General features: G+C 40.0%; 1 protein-coding gene across 4 annotated transcripts in view; it reads right to left on the bottom strand.

Annotated features, from left to right (window-relative positions):
- Positions 1-18,225, bottom strand: part of Trpm6 (transient receptor potential cation channel subfamily M member 6) — a 160,815-nt gene that overhangs the window by 110,669 nt on the left and 31,921 nt on the right. For all 4 annotated transcript variants that reach the window (XM_076560997.1, XM_076561010.1, XM_042261624.2 and 1 more), the window contains exons 2-3: positions 6,856-6,929; positions 2,667-2,705 (exon numbers count right to left, since the gene is read on the bottom strand). In XM_076560997.1, the coding sequence (XP_076417112.1) occupies positions 2,667-2,705; positions 6,856-6,929 (113 nt within the window). The remainder of the gene's footprint in view (positions 1-2,666; positions 2,706-6,855; positions 6,930-18,225) is intronic.

Raw genomic sequence — 18,225 nt, 5'->3', positions numbered from 1 at the left:
AAATAGTCACTCAGAATAGAAAACTGGTACAATATTTCCAACCCTCAGATCGATGTATAGATGTCATGTATTGAGAACTCTTAAAAATTCATATTCAGTTCACCAGACTTGGCAGTGAGCACCTTTACCCAGAAAGCCATCTCGCCAGCCCCTGCTTCTTCTTAACACTGTTATACACTCTGTCAGCAATGTCATAAAAGATCATAAATGCGTATAATTGGAATTTACATCATCTCTCTCATTTCCTGTTTTGTTTATTCTTTTGGCCTTTATCATTATTTTTTTTATTTATTTTACATACCAACCACAGTTTCCCCTCCCCTGTCTCCTCCCACTCCCTCCCCCCATCCACTCTTCCTCTATCTCCATTCAGAAAGGGTAAGGCCTCCCATGAGGGTCAGCAAAGCATGGCATATCAAATTGAGGCAGGACCAAGCTCCTCCCCCATACATTAAGACTGAGCAAGGCATCCCACCATAGGGAGTAGGTTCCAAAAAGCCAGCTCATGCTTCACAGACAGCTCCTGGTCCTACTGCTAGGGGCCCCACAAACAGAACAAGATACACAACTGTCACCTATATGCAGAGGACCTAGGTCGGCCCCATACAACCTCCCTAGCTGTTGGTCTAGAGTCCATGAGCTCCCACATCTTGGGTCAGCTGTCTCTGTGGGTTTCCCCATCATGATCTTGACCCCCTTGCTAATATAACCCCTCTTCCCTCTCTTCAACTGGACTCCTGGAGCTCGGCCCAGTTCTATGATGACAATTAGAATAGTCACCAATCTTATTACAGGAGAAGGCCAGTTCAGGCACCCTCTCCACTATTGCTAGAAGTTTAGCTGGGATCATATTTGTGGATTCCTGGGAGTTTCCCTGGCACCAGGTTTTTTTAAGATGAAATATCACCAGGATGCTCAGGCTAGTCTTGAACTACAAGTTCTAGATTCAAATGATGCTTCTGCCCCAGCCTCCTATGTAGTTAGATTACAGTAGGGTGCCATCAGATATGACTCTACCTCATAAATAAAAGTAGCTGAGAGTGAGGGAAACAAAAGCTTTTCTATTGATAAAGTGCTTCAGTGTTTTTCATCTATCTTTTCCCTTCACTTTTTAACTCTTTACTTTCTTAATACAGTAGTATATATTTATATAATTTGTAAATAAGACATATATTATTGGCATATATATTGCCATGCCTGTAACATATATATTGGCATGCATAACCCAAAATGTTTAATGATGTGGCGTAGAGTAAAACATGTGAAGTCCACTCTATCAAAGGCAGGAATGCTTAGCATGGATCCCAATACATGTATATTCATTTATAAATAATATTATATGTTCATATCAATCCACATAATAAATATTAGTCATGATAGAAGTGAAATTACAAGTGCACCAAATTGTTCATTGTTTTTCTGTTCATAATTTTAAAATACTATAAATGACTAAGTAACCTGAACTTTCACCAATAAGAATGCAAATATAGGGCTAAACAATAGCTCCATTGGCATAGTGCTTGCCTTAAGATGAAAGAAGCCCTGGGTTTGATCTCCAGCACTACAAAAATCAGGTATGGTGTATACATCATTAATTTTAGCACTATACAGGTGGAGAATCAAAAGTTCAAGTTTATCCTTAGCTACATAACAAGTTTAAGAATAGCCTAAACTACAGGAGACCATGTTTTTTAAAAAAGCCAGTAGGTCAGGTGTGGTGATGGCCACCACCTACAATCTCAGCTACTAATTAGACTGAGACCAGAGAATTAGAAATGGGAGTCCACCCTAGGCAATTTAACATGACCCCAAGACTCTACCTAAAAATTTAAAAATATAAAAATCAAATAATATGAAAGTTAAAGTTAGCATTGGTTAAACTCACAAGCTTTAGGATATGGTCAGAATTAAGGAAGTTTTATTTTGCTCCACTGACAAAAAGGAAGGGTAAACCCACTTGATGACACCTGCTTTAAAATGTGCATGACTGTTAAAATGTGTACAGCACTGCAAAGTTTTCTTTATTGTGCAACGTGGGTGTTTTGCCTGTTTTTATGCAAATACAACAGGTGCAACTCATATGTCAAATACCTCACTTGCATATGCAACACAGAGCTACATTTTATCCAAATACAATGTGATAGCAAAATAAAATGTAATGTTTCATACATGTTTTAGGTGGTAAAAGCTCTTGTCAAATATCCTAAGATGTCTGCTTGTCTCAACAACTCAGGACTTCTAGTAGATTCAAGTATCATGCTCAAGCAAGCAAGGGAAGAATGAATACACACACACACACACACACACACACACACACACACACACAACTTTTATACCTCCATCTTTTTCAGAGAAAATAACATGTGCCTTAATCTGAGTCCATTCAACTTCTGACACCCATCAATCAACAGAGTTATTTCCCCTGATCCAGCCTACTTCAAGGGTGTCCAGTTTCCCCCTCAATGTTCCATCGGTGTCCCTCCCAAAGCTTTGTGCTCCACTGAAGCAGACAACCTTCCTCAGTCTAAGATGTACAAGGAGTTGAGCTCCCCTGCTAGAAACTAAAAAAAAAAAAAAAAAAAAATCTGGAACTCTGAAGAAACTCTCCCAAGCACTTTTCAACACACCACCTTAAAATGAGAAGAAGCTGATTTGTCAAGCCTCACCTGACTAAATTCTGGCAGACTTGGCAGCCTTGAGTGCATCTGAATTAAAAAAAATAAAAGCATTGTTAGTTTACCAATATGTATGATAAGAACTTAATGCTGATCTAGTAAATATTTATCATTTTTCACAGTCTGAAACTTAGAATTTACCAAATATTCATGCATCATTTACTTTCCATATCATCTCCTATGTATAATTACACCGTAGAAACCATGGACTATGAAACCAAAATACCTAAATTTGAATACCATTGATTCAGTGATTCTTCTAAGCCCTAGATCTCACACTTAGAAATAACTGCAAACCCTTTATGACCCCCATAAGGTGATAAGAAGGATTATCTTAATATATCTGAAGTAGCTCATGTCACCTGGTATATTGCAGTACATGGAATAAAAGTACATTAGTTACTTTTCTCACCCCTGCGACGAAATCCCTGATAAAAGCAATTTAAGGAAAGAAGGGTTTGTTTTGGCTCACAGTTTGAGGGGACACAGTCCATCGAGGTGGGAAGTCATGAAGGTGGGAGTGAGAGGCAGCTGCTCACACTCATCAGCAACCAGGCACCAGAGAGAGGAATGCTGCTGGTTCATAACCTTTCCTCTTTTATTCATTCTGGGATCAGCCTATGGGAAATGTACTCACCACGTTCTGGGTGGGTCTTTCCTCCTCAGTTAAATTTCTCTGGGAACACTCTCATAAACACACCTAGAAGTATGGCTAATTAATTCAGTAGGTGATTCTTAATCCAGTCAAGCTGGCGATGGAGGCTAACCATTATAGGTAGGTATTATGATTACTGTTGATATCATTGTTATTATAATTACTAAACAATGAAGATAACACAGAACTCTAGGAAATCAAGTAATAAAACGTAATTTTAAATATTTTAAAGTCATAAATCAGGACCAGTGATGTAGCTCCCTCAGCTTGCCTAGCACAAAAGAGGCCTTGGATTCTATCCATAGTTCCTTATAAACTGGGTATGAAGGAACACACCTATAATGTTTACACTGCAGAGGTGGAATGAGGAAGATCAGAAGTTCAAGGTCATACTCTGTGACATCCTGAGTTCCAGATCACCCTGGGCTGCAAGAGACACTCTCCCAATGTGTGTGTGTGTGTGTGTGTGTGTGTGTGTGTGTGTGTGTGTGTGTGTATGTGTGTGTGTGTGTGTGTGTGTGTAACAATATCAATTGATCACCATTAGACAGGAGTGCCTAATGTCACTCTGTTTCATAACACTGCTTTGTTGGAGTATTTTTTTATTTGTTTGTTTGGTTAGTTTGGTTGTTTTTATTGGTTGGTTTGGCTTGGTTTGGTTTGGTTGGTTTGGTTAGTTTAATCTGGCTTGCTTTGATTTTGTTTAGTTTAGTTGCCTTAGTTTGGTTTGGTTTTGGGTTGTTGTAGTTGATTTGGTTTGGCTTGTTTAATTTGGTTTTGTTTGGTTTGCTTTGGTTTATTTTTTTTTTTTTGGCATAGTGCTAAGAATGGAATCCAAAGCCTTGCACATTCTAGGCTCTGCCACAGAGCTCTGGACTCAGTTCTCATCACTGCTGCTTGGTAATGCAACATGACATCTCAAAGGTAAGTCTTCTATGTTTTAGTCTTCTTTTAAATACTGGTCTTCTTTTCTTGGCTGGGAAGTATGTGAAGTCCTATATTCCACCTCTAGTGTCAAAATAAATAGATAGATAGATGATAGATAGATAGATAGATAGATAGATAATAGATAGATAGATAAATGAAAAAGAAGGATTAAAATTGTTTTACTTTTCTAGACACATATATATGCATATGAATTTTTTCAAATTCCTTAAAAAATCTTTCATGATTTTGATGAGTACTTTATTGAATTTGTAAAATTATTTGAGACTTAATATGAGTATAATTCTTTTCCTCATTAGTTTTCCTCTTTAATTTTCAGAAAAACTTCCAGGATTTACTCATTAGTGATCAATCATATGATCAGTGTAAAGCAATGTTTAAAAACTGTAGTTAATCAACAAGAAAGAAAGACACTGTTCATAAAACAATGATCATTCTAAGGTTCTGTTTAAAATCTGGCATTCTAACCTTCATTTTTTTCCTATACCAACCTTTGTGTCTTTTCTTAAAAATAAGAAGGAAAAAAGAGAAATTATAATCAAGCCTATATGATTGTTTTCCTATTAGGAGCTAAAAAAGATTTAATAGAAGAGAGAAATTTGTATTGGTATAAAATAGTGAAATCCTAGTCTTACAGTTTAAATCTGGTTCCACCCCCACCCCAGGTTAATGTTTGAATGTTTGATGTCCACCCCACAGTTTGTGGTGCTGTGTGACAGTGGACAGCCTTCAGGAGGTGGGGCCTGACTGGCAGAAATATCTCACTTGATGGAAGGCCCTTGAAGGTCATGACTTACCACTCATTCCAATCATGGTTTCTGTTTCCTGGGTTGAATAATGTCAACAAGATCCCGCCACACACAGAGACAAAGTGGTCTACCCTACACGCTGTCCTGGGACCTTCCAGAGTTGAACGTCAAAACAAGTCCCTCCTCCCCATTGAGTCAGGTATTTCCTCACAAGGGTGAAGAGGTGACAGATACACTACTTCATGACAAAAACACACAAAAGCTATTTTTCCTGAGAATCTTACTAGAACCCAAGAAAATAGACAATATAAGAGGAATGATCATGGTCATCTATTAAATTTTTTTGTAATCACACATAGAGACTGATTTTTTTTTCTCCATAAATGTAAAAAGTCTTGAATCTTTCATAGAATTATGTTCAGTGGAGTCAGGTATAATAGCACATGTCTGTAGTTGTAGTACCCAGGAAGCTGAAGCAGGAGAATGGTGGATTTAAGGCCAGCACAGGCTGCATACTGATACCCTATCTTAAATATGTGCCCAACGGTTTTCTTTTCTCTGGTGCTGGGAATTGATGGCAGGGCCCCATCACACTAAATGCATGCTCTAACACTGAATTCTGTCCCAGATTTAACATTCTCCTTTCACCTTATGGCTAACCACACTTGGCATTTTGTCACTTTTCCTGAGGTCCAAGGTAATTATGAAGATGGCTTTCCATTTAAAGAAGTGAAATGAGTGTCATGTCACATGATACCATAAAAGATGAATGGAAAAAAAACAATGTTACCTTGGCATCCTGTAAACACTTTGTAAACAGGTAAAAGGAGAATTTCCAATTACAGAGCTTACCAACCATAGGTAATTCAGTGAGGGTGGGACTAGTCAATGTTTAACAAAGGCAAAGAACACCATTTTAGTCCTTGCCAAAGGACCTTACCATGCTTTCCTTCATAAGCATGTACTCATGACATCTAAACTTTAAATGAATGTAAGGCCAATGGCTCAAGGGGATCTAAAATAGACTTAGCTACCCTAATTAAAATACTTACATTTCCCTATCAATTTTCCACCAGGGCAATGACATCCGGTCTTAACTCACAGACCTGATTACCCTGAGGAATTTTCCGTAGACCTTTCTTCCCCCATTTCTTCAGCTGCTGAACTTTGTTCCTACAAGTAGAGTTTCCATAGGGTTGTCCAGAACGTAGAGTTCTCTAACTCAGCCCTGCTGCCTGCAATCTGCGTAAACACAAAGCCTCAGGAGCAAACACAACTAAGTCTCCTGGCCCCTCTGGATCTCTGCAATGTCCCTGACATGTCCTCAACAGTCACTATTTCCCAGGGATACTTTAGTTGGGATAAAGAATAGTCACAGCATTTTGAATACTCAGTATGGAGATAGTAAAAATCATTTGCCCTAACTTGGTGGGTTACAGCCTTATATCCCTATGACATCTGTCCTGCCTCCAAGGGAAACTGCAGTACCACGTGGAGTGAAACCCACCACAGTGCAACAAGTAAGTGCTGTTATTATATGTAATTTTTTCCTCTTTTGAGTTGATTAGTTCTTTAAACAGACATTTAACAGGAACATATTGGCGACAAGCACTGGGGCTATCATGGGAAACTGACAGTTCCTTGTCTTACTAGATTTTCTACAATCTTCATGGCATGCTTTTATGGAGTACAGGCAGGAACAAACACATTGAAATGATAAAATACTGTCACTTCAAGCTACCATTAAACACTCTCCATAAGTGATATTTCTGAATTTCTTCAAATAGCACTTGAAATAAAAAAAAAGGAAGAATATAATTTAAAATTGTACCTGTGAGGGTCTTTTGAGCTGGGTATGAATTTGTTACATTCTCTCTTGTAGAATACCCCTTCAATCCAAGATTTCTGAAACAGAGAAAAATATTATTTTGTGTTCTGTTTTAATGAAATGAGAGTGTGGTGTAACTGTGGTAATTTAGGTAGGAATATATATATATATAATGATGTTCATTAAAATATCATGACCGGGGCTGGAGACTCAGTTCATTCAGTAAAGTGCTTGCTGCACAACCATGAGGACCTGAGTTCAGATCCCTAACACTCAACATAAAAGCCAGGTGCAGTAGCATGCACCTGTAGTTGTGCTCTGGGGAGGCAGAGAAAAGAAGATCCCTGGGCCTGCAGGAAAGCCAGTCTAGCTGACTCAGCAATACAGGAAGACATCCAGTGTCACTCTCTGCCCTCCTCATGGACAACCACACATGTGTTCATTAACACACACACACACACACACACACACACACACACACACACACTGCCAAGACCAACCAAACCAAAACAGGTTAAGTACTCAGTAGAGTCTACAGCTAAATGTCCACACAAAATAATCTCACCTTGAGGAACAAGATCTTAGGGAAGCTGTAGCTGATATGTTCCCTCAAACCTGCTAAGATTTACTTCCATATCTTGGGCCATAATCCAAACGACACATAAATATTAGGTTCTCCATACTGTTTTGTTTTGTTTTTAAGAAGAACAAATACTCTGATTTACTGTTGACATAATGGGGAAGAAAAGATGTACAGGTTTGCTGTTTTTCTCTAAGGAGATCACAGGGCTATGTGAAATGAATCATTCAATCAAAAAAGCCAAGGCTAATAATATCAGGATACTGGAGACAGTCGCAAAATCTTCTAATCCAAATTTAGACGTAACTCCTTCCTGTTTGACCTTAATTCAACCTCAATGAGTTTTTTCTTTAAACATCTATTAAAATAGTAGAGATATAATTTTCTACATAAGGCAAACTGAGACCCTGCTCCATTGTCATAGATATTCAGGTATGAGGCAAAGGTGTTGCTCTCACAAACACTGATAGCACAGAAGCCAAGAATATGAGAATAAAAATGAAGAAAATAGAGATACTCTGGTAAAAAGAATGAAAATATTCACTAGAATTATAGTCACAAGGACAAAAAGACCTTATCACTTATTAAATCCCAACATGGCTAAGACGTCAAAAGACTGAAAAGCATGTCCAAGAACAGTTATCATCTTGGCAATTTCCTTAGATAGTCTGTAAGCACAGCTTACCATTGGCAACTTTACTCCTTGATACAAAACCTACATAGAGACTTGAGACTCACTCTCTTTTAACAAAATACTTCCCATTCTACAAAATTCAAATCATAGCCAACCTCCTCTAGAAGCTGCATTAGAAGTCCACAAATATAAGACAAGGAATTACCATTGAAGCCAACTAACGAAAGCTTGGTTTTGTCATAGTATAAAAATACTTTTTGATTTATTTTTATTTATTCATTTCAAGATGTTAATTTTTTTATGGGTAAACATATTTTGCCTGAACATGTATATGGGCACTACATGTATGCTTAGCTGCTCCAGAAAGCCAAAAGATGACATTAGATTGTAGAACTGGAGTTGTGAGCCACCGTGTAGGTTCTGGGAGCCCAACCTAAATCTCTAGAAGACCACCAAGTGCTCTTACCACTGAGCCATCTCTCTAGCCCCCAATATAAAAATATTTTAATACCAAATAGCATAAGATTAGACGTGTGGAAATAACTTTAGACATCCATACAAAGTATAACAGAATGTGATGGAAGTAATTTATTTTAAATGCACAAACTTTAAATCCAAGTGTTTATTACTAAATACCACACAAGATGACAGAGTCCAGATGTTAATCAGAAGAGAGAGGGGACAGTTGGATCCTAAGTCCTTCTGTCCCTTTTTCACAGTCTACAACTATTTTTTATGTATTAAAAAGCACTCAGGCTGGGAAATGGTGGTGCATGCCTTTAATCTCAGCACTCGGGAAACAGAGGCAGGCGGATCTCTGTGAGTTCGAGGCCAGCCTGGTCTATAGAGCGAGATCTAGGACAGGCACCAAAACTACACAGAGAGTCCCTGTCTTGAAAAAAAAAAAAAAAAAAAGTCTACTGTTTAAGCCAGGTGGTGGTGATGCACACCTTTAATCCCAGCACTTGGGGAGGCAGAGCCAGGCAGATCTCTGTGAGTTAGAGGCCAGCCTGGTCTACAGAGTGAGTTCCAGGAAAGGAGCAAAACTACACAGAGAAACCCTGTCTCGAAAAACCAAAAAAAAAAAAAAAAAAAGGCCAAAAAGCACTCAATGAACTGTGAAAATATAAATCCAGAAAAATCCAAAATCACAGAATTTAAAATTAACTAAATGGACATGAGCTCATGATGTGTTTATTATAAAAAGAAATGACACAATCATTAGAATCATTAAGCTCATCCCTATTAAAAACGTTAGTAATTTTACCTAGCTACTCTACAGACATATTAAGTACCTAATTTTTCCAAAGTGCCAGTAAAAGTGATACAAAGGTATTATTATGTCCTCAAAGAATTTCTCACTCTGAATTTCAAAACATTTGAATCAACTAAGTAATTCAAAACTCCTTGCATACTGGGAATTCTGTAACAAATAAGACACGATTCCTAACGTCAAGAAAAGTAAAATAAGGGTGGGGGGAGCTAAAGAGTGAAACAACACCACATATGCACAATTGCCTATAGAAGAGTTGCAAACCAGTTACAATAGCATCCAATTATTGCCTCAGCTACTTCAGAAGCTGAGGGAGGAGGATCAGCTGGTCCCAAGAATTTGAGCCCAGACTGGGCAACACAAAAAGATGCTATCTCCAAGTATGTAAATAAATAAATAAATAAATGTTTAGGAGCATATACATACACGCATATATATATGTATATATATACACATACATACATACATACACACACACACACACACACACACACATATATATATATATATATATATATATATATATATATATATATATATATATATATATATCAAGCTGAGCTCAGCCTGTTCCTTTTTTTAAAGATATATTTATTTTACTTTTTATGCATATGAGTGTTTTGCTTGTGTGTATGTAAGTTCACTGCATGCGTGTCTGGTGCCTCCAGAGGCCAGAAGAAGGCACACGATTCCCTAGAACTGGAGCAATGGACAGTTGTGAGTAACTAAGTGGGTGCTGGGAATGAAACCCAGGTTCTCTGAGAGCAGTCAGTGCCCCAAACTGCTCGGCCACCTCTCAGCCCCTCAGCCTATTCTTTTCAAGGACTAGATAACAGCTCTGTGATCAGACTTTCTGACCGAAGCACTCAATTTCTTCATTATCTGTTTGCTCATTTGCAAAAATGAAAAGATAGCCTAGACTAGCTCATCCAGGCATGCAACTCAGTGGTAGAGCATGTGCTTGGCATGCATAGCCCAGGGTTCAATCCTAGCACAAAAACAATGTTTATAATAACATTCCTTCACAGGGAAGATCTGCTCATTTGAAGCTTAGATTTCTTCCAAAGACTTACTCGGTCTCTATAAAGCTTAGCTATCATCATTAGCCCTACCGAAGGTTAAAATTAGTTTTCAGTTGTTGGCAGCTCTGCTGTATTCTTGCCACAGAACAATGTGAGAACCTCCAAATCTCCCTCATAATATGATGTAATGGCCTTACACGTCCACTTTCTTCTTGAAGTCCAGGTGATGTAGGCCCAGTGTCAGTCATTTATGTTGCCCTCGGCCCCCACCCAAGGATTGATGAATGAACAACAATGAAATGAACACACTCAAAACAGACCTCTGGGTACCATTGCATAAATTTTTCCTTTCAAAGGTATAAACAGGAAACCTGTGACATAACAAGAACTGAGAAATTTTTTTTCCTGTAATTCCTGTGTCTTAGCTCAAAGCTATAGCAAAAGCCTCTAATCCCAGCACTCGGCGGGGTGAGGCAGAAGGATGGATAGTTCAAAGCCAGCCTGGGCCACATAGTGAGAACAAGGTGCTGCAGTTGCCTCCACAGATTGGACACTTGAATTTGTTTTTCAGTTTGTACTTGGGGAATAGGCAGAGCAGAACCAGTGGTAGCCTCAATTTCCTTTACTCTAAATTAAAATTAGCTTTTACATCCAAACTTAGACCTGAGGTAAAGATGGGGAAATACAAAGAAACATCCAGAGACGGGCCTTATAATAATCACCATCCAGGTCCTGGTTCAAGGCACTGATTTTTCTTTAGAGTGATGGCTGGTGATTGAACCCACACTTCCCATGTGCTAGCCCAAGGGCCCTACCACCAAGCCATACTCCCGGGCCCTGAGGTTTTGGAGTATTTTCAAAACACAAATTCTCTCTGGGGAATGTCTGAAAAGACAGAATCTTAGAGGCATCTCTTCATTTTAAACACTAATCATTTCTTTTAACATATGAGGGGCTAAGTGAGTGGGACAAAGGGAAACAAAGGAACAGATCACTCATTTTCATCCCAAAACTTTTTCACACCTTCCAAAAGCTCACAAGAACTTCTCCAACGGAGGTGACTTGCTCCAATTTGATGTCACCTGTTCTACATTACATACAGCACAGCATTGACACAGCCTAACTGAACACATTCCGCTGCCTTTATTTACTAACTTTATCATGAACCACTTTAAAGACAGACATTATGCACTGCAGATACAAGCCAGCAGCGGTGGAGTTTGCCTAGCATGTGCAAGGTCCTGGATTCCAAACCCAGCACCTCTAAAAGAGGTGGGGGTGAGGGGGGAGCATTGTCTGGCCTAGAAGTGCATCAGTAAAGTACTTGCCTTGCAACAGTGAAGTCTGAAGTTCAAATCCCTGCCCAGCACCCACATGAAAGAGACTCATCAATAGTGCCAGCATGTTGGAGGCAGGATAAGAAGTCTCTGGGACAATCTACGTAGCTAGACTAGTGGAATCAACAAGCTCTGAGATCAAGTGAAAGACCCTGTCTCCATAGCTAGACTAGTGGAATCAACAAGCTCTGAGATCAAGTGAAAGACTCTGTCTCCATCTGTAAGATAGAGAGCAATCAAGATGCCCAATATCAACCTCCAGCTACCATAAACGCACTCACACAGTGCGCTCTCTCTCTCTCTCTCTCTCTCTCTCTCTCTCTCACACACACACACACACACACACACACACACACACACACACACACACACACACACATACATACACACAGAGGGAGAAAGAGAAGGAGAGAACAAGTCAGTCTTTGAGGATTCTAATTAAAGACACTATTATCTTGTGTATCTTGGAATTCACAATCTATAGGAACCCACAAGAATGGCTCTCATGAAATGATAATAATTTCAGACTTTAGAGTGACATTTGATGCTTATTCTGTATGACTTTTCCTTTAGAGCAATTCCTTCATTCAAACTATGTATCTCACAGATAAAACATTTGCTGGCTCGGGGAAGAAAGGCCACTCCTTTGGGAGGATCAGCTCTGGGAAGTGTTGTGTAAGTGTTGTTTGAACTCTGCAAGGAGTTCTTGAGAACTTTAAAGAATGTAAGGAGAGACAGGAAGAAGCATGGCCTCACTTCAGTTTGTAACTTTATTATATACAGGAGGTCACTGCTGTTGCCTCCAATCCCCCATTTGGCCATGTGAATGCACATAAATACATTGTTTATTTGCCTATGAGTTTATGCAGTCTAGAAATTCATTCTGAGATTCTTTTTTTTGGGGGGGGGGTTTGGTTTTTTGAGACAGGGTTTCTCTGTGTAGTTTTGTGCCTTCCATTCTCCCTCAAGAGGAACAATCTCAGGGAAAAAATAGCATCCATATCCAAAGTATCCAAGTATTTAGTATCTGTTCTACCAATACTACCATGAGGTATGTTGACTGAATTTCCATTAAATATTCTGTCCAGGAGGCAGAATTTAGTAATACATTCAGAACAAAAAATCAAAGTACCTTATTCTTTTTTCTCTTTTTTGATAGTAAAGGTGAGAGCCATTTTTATATTAGTAATTGTTATAACATCCCTATAATGGAATGTCAACCAAATTAACCCATGCATCACTAAAATGCAATTTCTTCTGTGTAAATTAAAGATCTCCCCATGCTGTTTTGTTAGGTGAAAGCATTAAGAATCTCAGAATGAGCCGGGCAGTAGTGGCGCAAGCCTTTATTCCCAGCACTTGGGAAGCAAAGGCAGGCAGATCTTTGTGAGTTCGAGGCCAGCCTGGTCTACAGAGCGAAATCCAGGAAAGGCACCAAAGCTACACAGAGAAACCCTGTCTCAAAAAAAAAAAAAAAGAATCTCAGAATGAATTTCTAGACTACATAAACTCATGGGCAAATGAACAATGTATTTATGTGCATTCACATGGCCAAATGGGGGATTGGAGGCAACAGCAGAGACCTCCTGTATATAATAAAGTTGCAAACTGAAGTGAGGCCATGCCTCTTCCTGTCTCTCCTTACATTCTTTAAAGTTCTCAAGGGCTCAGAATTTCAAAAATGGAATGTCAAGATATCAGTGAAAGATAACTTTTCCTCAGTTGTCACACACAGTTGTCCAGTCTCTTAAGGAATAAAAATGCAAATGCTAAGTCAGGAGTGGTGGCACAAACCTTTAATTCCAGCACTCAGGAGGCAAAAACAGGTAGATCTCTGTGAGTTTGAGGCCAGCCTGGTCTACAAAGCAAATTCCAGGACAGCCAGGGCTGCCACACAGAGAAACCCTGTCTCAAAAACATCCCCCAAAAAAATGCAAATGTAAGACACTTAGACTCTCTGGACATGCTCAGTCATTTTGATAAGAAAAAAAGAGGAAATAGCTGGGCAGCAGTGGTGAACATCTTCAATCCCAGTGCTTGGAAAGCAAAAGCAGGGGGATCTCTGTGAGTTGGAGGCCAGCCTGGTCTACAGAGTGGGTTCCAGGACAGCAATGAATACACAAAGAAACCAGTCTCAGAAAAAGAAGAAGAAAAGAAGAAGAAGGAGAAGGAAGAAGAGGAGATGGAGGAGGAGGAGAAATAGAAATCTCTTTGATTATGTTTTTTTTTTTTTTTTTTTACAGATGTCCCTGGATAATTAAATGGTAGACCTTTAAGGTGAATGACAGGATATCTGTTGCATAACAGCTCTAGCCTGTTAAGACCTTCCCAGCAGATGCATAAAAGCATAAAAGCCCCTCCCACTTCCAAGGAGCAAGATACCTTCAGATGTGTTGCCTATGAGCTCAAGACCAAACCGAGGGACCTACGCATGATGGGCAAGGGATCAACCACTGAGCTACATCCCAGTTCCTACAGATGGTCTTCGTTTATTCTCAAAAAAATCCCATCGAACTATCTAATATGTTAGTAAGACAACACCCACGGCCACTACATAGCTGGAGACACACTTTCTGGGGACAACTGACTGCATTGCTTTTCATATGGCTGTGATAAATACCTGAGTAAACAACTTTGGGGATGAAAGGTTAGCTCTGACTCACAATTCCTGAAGTGTTAGCCTACCATGGAGGGAAGGCAGGGAAAGCAGGAACACAGAGGTCCTAACTAGCCAGGTGGATCTGGAAACAGAGAACTCATACCCAGGTCATAGATGGGTATTATCTTCAAGACCCACCCATTTCTGCTAGCTAGGCCACGTATCCCAAAACAGCTTCACAGACACCAAAACAGTGACACAAGCAGGATCCCCAGCATCACTGGGAACTGAATGTTCAGCCACATGATCTGTGGAGGGTATTTTTACATTCAAAATGTAACACTCATAAAATTATATGTTTAAATAATTAATTGCAAGTTAAACTTAAAGGAAATGTAATTTTCTGAGGAAAGATATTAGGAATTTCAGGCTAAATGTTATTTTCATTATCTACAGTAACACCTTTTTTCAGTGTAGCACAGCAGAAAGAACATAAGAAACTTTGCTTCTTAAAGTCCAATGCATCGGGACACGATATCTGGCTTATCAGTCCAGCACTCCTGAGGCTGAGGCAGGAGAAATACCGAGGGTTCCAGGCCTTGCTGGGCTGTACAGTAAGAACTTGTCTCAAATTTGGGGTAGGAAAAAAATGGTAGAAACCTATACCACATTATTAAAATTAGATAAATTCAAATCTCTTCAAAAAGCAGGACATAATGGTGCATGCTTTTAAAGCCCAGCTGTCAGGAAGTAGTGACAGGTGGATCTTTGAGTTTAAGGCCAACCTGTTATACATAGCAAGTTTCGGCTACACAGAGTCACCCTGTCTCTAAGTAAACAAATATATGTATAAACAAACAAGCAAACAAACCCTCCTCTAAAGCAATAAGAGAAAAGAACCAGCTGTGGTGGCTTATGCCCATAAAACCAGCAGTCAAACTCTAAATCAGGAGGATCGCTGTGGGTTCAGGACCAACCTTGGCTACATAATGAGTTCCAGGAAAGCTTGAGAAACATTTAAAAGTGTAGGTATATCCAAGTAAAACCTCCAGCACCAAGAATTGTTTACATCTTGTTGAGTCACTGGCCAAAGGGGACCATAAAAGGCCCCCAAACATCACAGGCTATTGTCACAACCTGATGTTTTCAAAAAGCCCTATTGCAGAAGACAACATTTATGTCCTTGAACATGGAGTTGAACTGGTACCCAGCTAGAAGCTTATCCTCTACTGACTAGCGTTCCTGGTGCTGGACTCTGCATGCTACTGCAAGAGTAAGATAATTACCAATATCTCCCAGCTACAAACCCTGAGGCATAAACAGTATATCTGCAAGATATACTGGTGGAGTAAATGTCAAGAGTGCAACCATCCCACCTAGCTATGTTATGGGCCTAGGTGAAAATGGTATTACTATTATTCAAATAAGGAACATAGCAATAAATGACTCCTAATGACATTCTGCTATATTCATAGATCAGTGCTCAGCCATCATCAGAGAAGCTTCCTCCTGCAGAAGATGGGAATAAATACAGTGACCCACAACTGGACAATGTGCAGAGAGTGAGAGACCTTGGGCTCCTCAGTCCTAAATGGAATGTCTTCATTGCACTCCTCCCTCAGGGCTCAGGGAACCCTGTAGAAGAGGAGGCAGAAAGATTGTAAGAGCCGTGATGAATGACTCCAAGGAAACCAGATACAGTGGGACAGATGCACACATGAACTCCCAGATACTGTGATAGTATGCATAAGACTTGCACATGTTCAAGCCAGACAGGGTCCCAGCCTTGAAGGGGAGGGGAAGTGGGGTCCTAACCCTAATCAAGAAGCTATTTGCAATTAATACCTGCTGGCAACGGGATAATCAGTTTCCTACCCTGGGTTGTCATAGGCCCCATGCCCAACAGTAATTGGCCAAAATGAACTCTGTGGTGTTTGATTGTTTGTTTTTGTTTGGGGGTTTGTTGGACTTTTTGTCTTACTGGTCTTTTGAGTGTTCTGATTCTCTGTTTTGTGTTTTTTGGAAGGCAGGAGTTGTTTTTGTCTGTGGATTTTTTTACTTTTTTTTTCCATTTTTTTTTAAATTTTATAATTTGATTCAATTTTACATATCAGCCACAAATTCCCCTGTCCTCTCTCCTCCTACCCCCCCCTTCCCCCAGGCCACCCCCCATTCCCATCTCCTCCAGGGCAAGGACTCCCCTGGGGATTCAGCTCAATCTGGTAGATTCAGTCCAGGCAGGTCCAGTCCCCTCCTCCCAGGCTGAGCAAAGTGTCCCTGCATAGGCCCCAGGTTCCACTGCCTGGGTGCCTCCCAAACAGATCAAGCTAATCAACTATCTCACTTATCCAGAGGGCCTGATCCAGTTGGGGGCTCCTCAGCTATTGGTTCATAGTTCATGTGTTTCTACTAGTTTGGCTATTTGTCCCTGTGCTTTTTCCAATCTTGGTCTCAACAATTCTCGCTCATACAATACCTCCTCTTTCTCACCGATTGGATTCCTGGAGCTCCACCAGGGGCCTGGCTGTGGATCTCTGCATATGCTTCCATCAGTCATTGGATGAGATTTCTAGCACAACAGTTAGGGTGTTTGGCCATCCTATCACCAGAGTAGGTCACTTCAGGCTTTCTCTCGACCATTGCCAGTAGTCTATTGTGGAGGTATCTTTGTGGATTTCTGGGGACCTCTCTAGCACTTTGCTTCTTCCTATTCCCATGGAGTCTTCATTTATCATGGTCTCTTTTTCCTTGTTCTCCCTCTCTGTTCTTGATCCAGCTGGGATCTCCTGCTTCCCTAAGCTCTTTCCCGAGACCCTTGCCCTTCATTATACCCCCTCACGTCCAGTTTGCTCATGTAGATCTCATCCATTTCTCTGTCATTGGGCGATCCCTGTGTCTTTCTTAGGGTCTGTTTTCTAGGTAGCCTCCCTGGAGTTGTGAGTAGCAGTCTAGTCATCCTTTGTTTTACATCTAGTATCCTCCTATGAGTGAGTACATACCATGTTTGTTTTTCTAAGTCTGAGTTACCTCACTCAGGATGATTTTTTCTAGATCCATCCATTTGCCTGCAAACCTCATGATGTCATTGTTTTTCTCTGCTGAGTAGTACTTCATTGTGTATTTGTACCACATTTTATTTATCCATTCTTCAGTTGAAGGGTATCTAGGTTGTTTCCAGGTTCTGGTTATTACAAACAATGCTGCTATGAACATAGCTGAGCATGTGCCCTTGTGGTATGATTGAGCATTCCTTTGGTATATGCCCAAGTGTGGTATAGCTGGGTCCTGGGGGAGATGGATGGCCAATTTTCTAAGAAAGTGCCATATTGATTTCCAAAGTGGCTGTACAAGCTTGCATTTCCACCAACAGTGGAGGAGAGTTCCCCTTGCTCCACATCCTCTCCAGCATAAGCTGTCTTCAGTGTTTCTGATCTTAGCCATTCTGACGGGTGTAAGGTGGTATCTCAGAGTTGTTTTGATTTGCATTTCCCTGTGGGTCACAACCCCTTTGGGAGCTCAAATGACCCTTTCACAAGGGTTGCATATCAGATATCCTGCATATCAGATATTTACATTGTGATCCATAATAGTAGCAAAATTATAGTTATGAAGTAGCAATGAAAATAATTTTATGGTTTAAAGTCAGCACAGCATGAGGAACTGTATTAAAAGGTCACTGCATTGGGAAGGTTGAGAACCACTGATCTAAAAACCAAGAGCAGAAATTTTCCACATTATATTTTATAGGGAAAGTTTACATGAAGGAAAGTAGGACTTTCTTGTAGACAAAGGACCTGTTAGTGAAAGAGATAGGGTGAAAGCATCTCAGGGAGAAGGAAAGATAAAGGAAGGAAGGAGAGAGGGATGGGATGAAGACATGAGAGCAAAGGGAAATGACTGTGGAGATCTTGGTGAGGGTTGGATGGGG

This window comes from Peromyscus maniculatus, chromosome 1 (genome assembly GCF_049852395.1).
Source record: "Peromyscus maniculatus bairdii isolate BWxNUB_F1_BW_parent chromosome 1, HU_Pman_BW_mat_3.1, whole genome shotgun sequence".
NCBI lineage: Eukaryota > Metazoa > Chordata > Mammalia > Rodentia > Cricetidae > Peromyscus > Peromyscus maniculatus.
The sequence above is the reverse complement of the archived record's forward strand: the minus strand, read 5'-3'. Positions and strand labels throughout refer to the sequence as shown.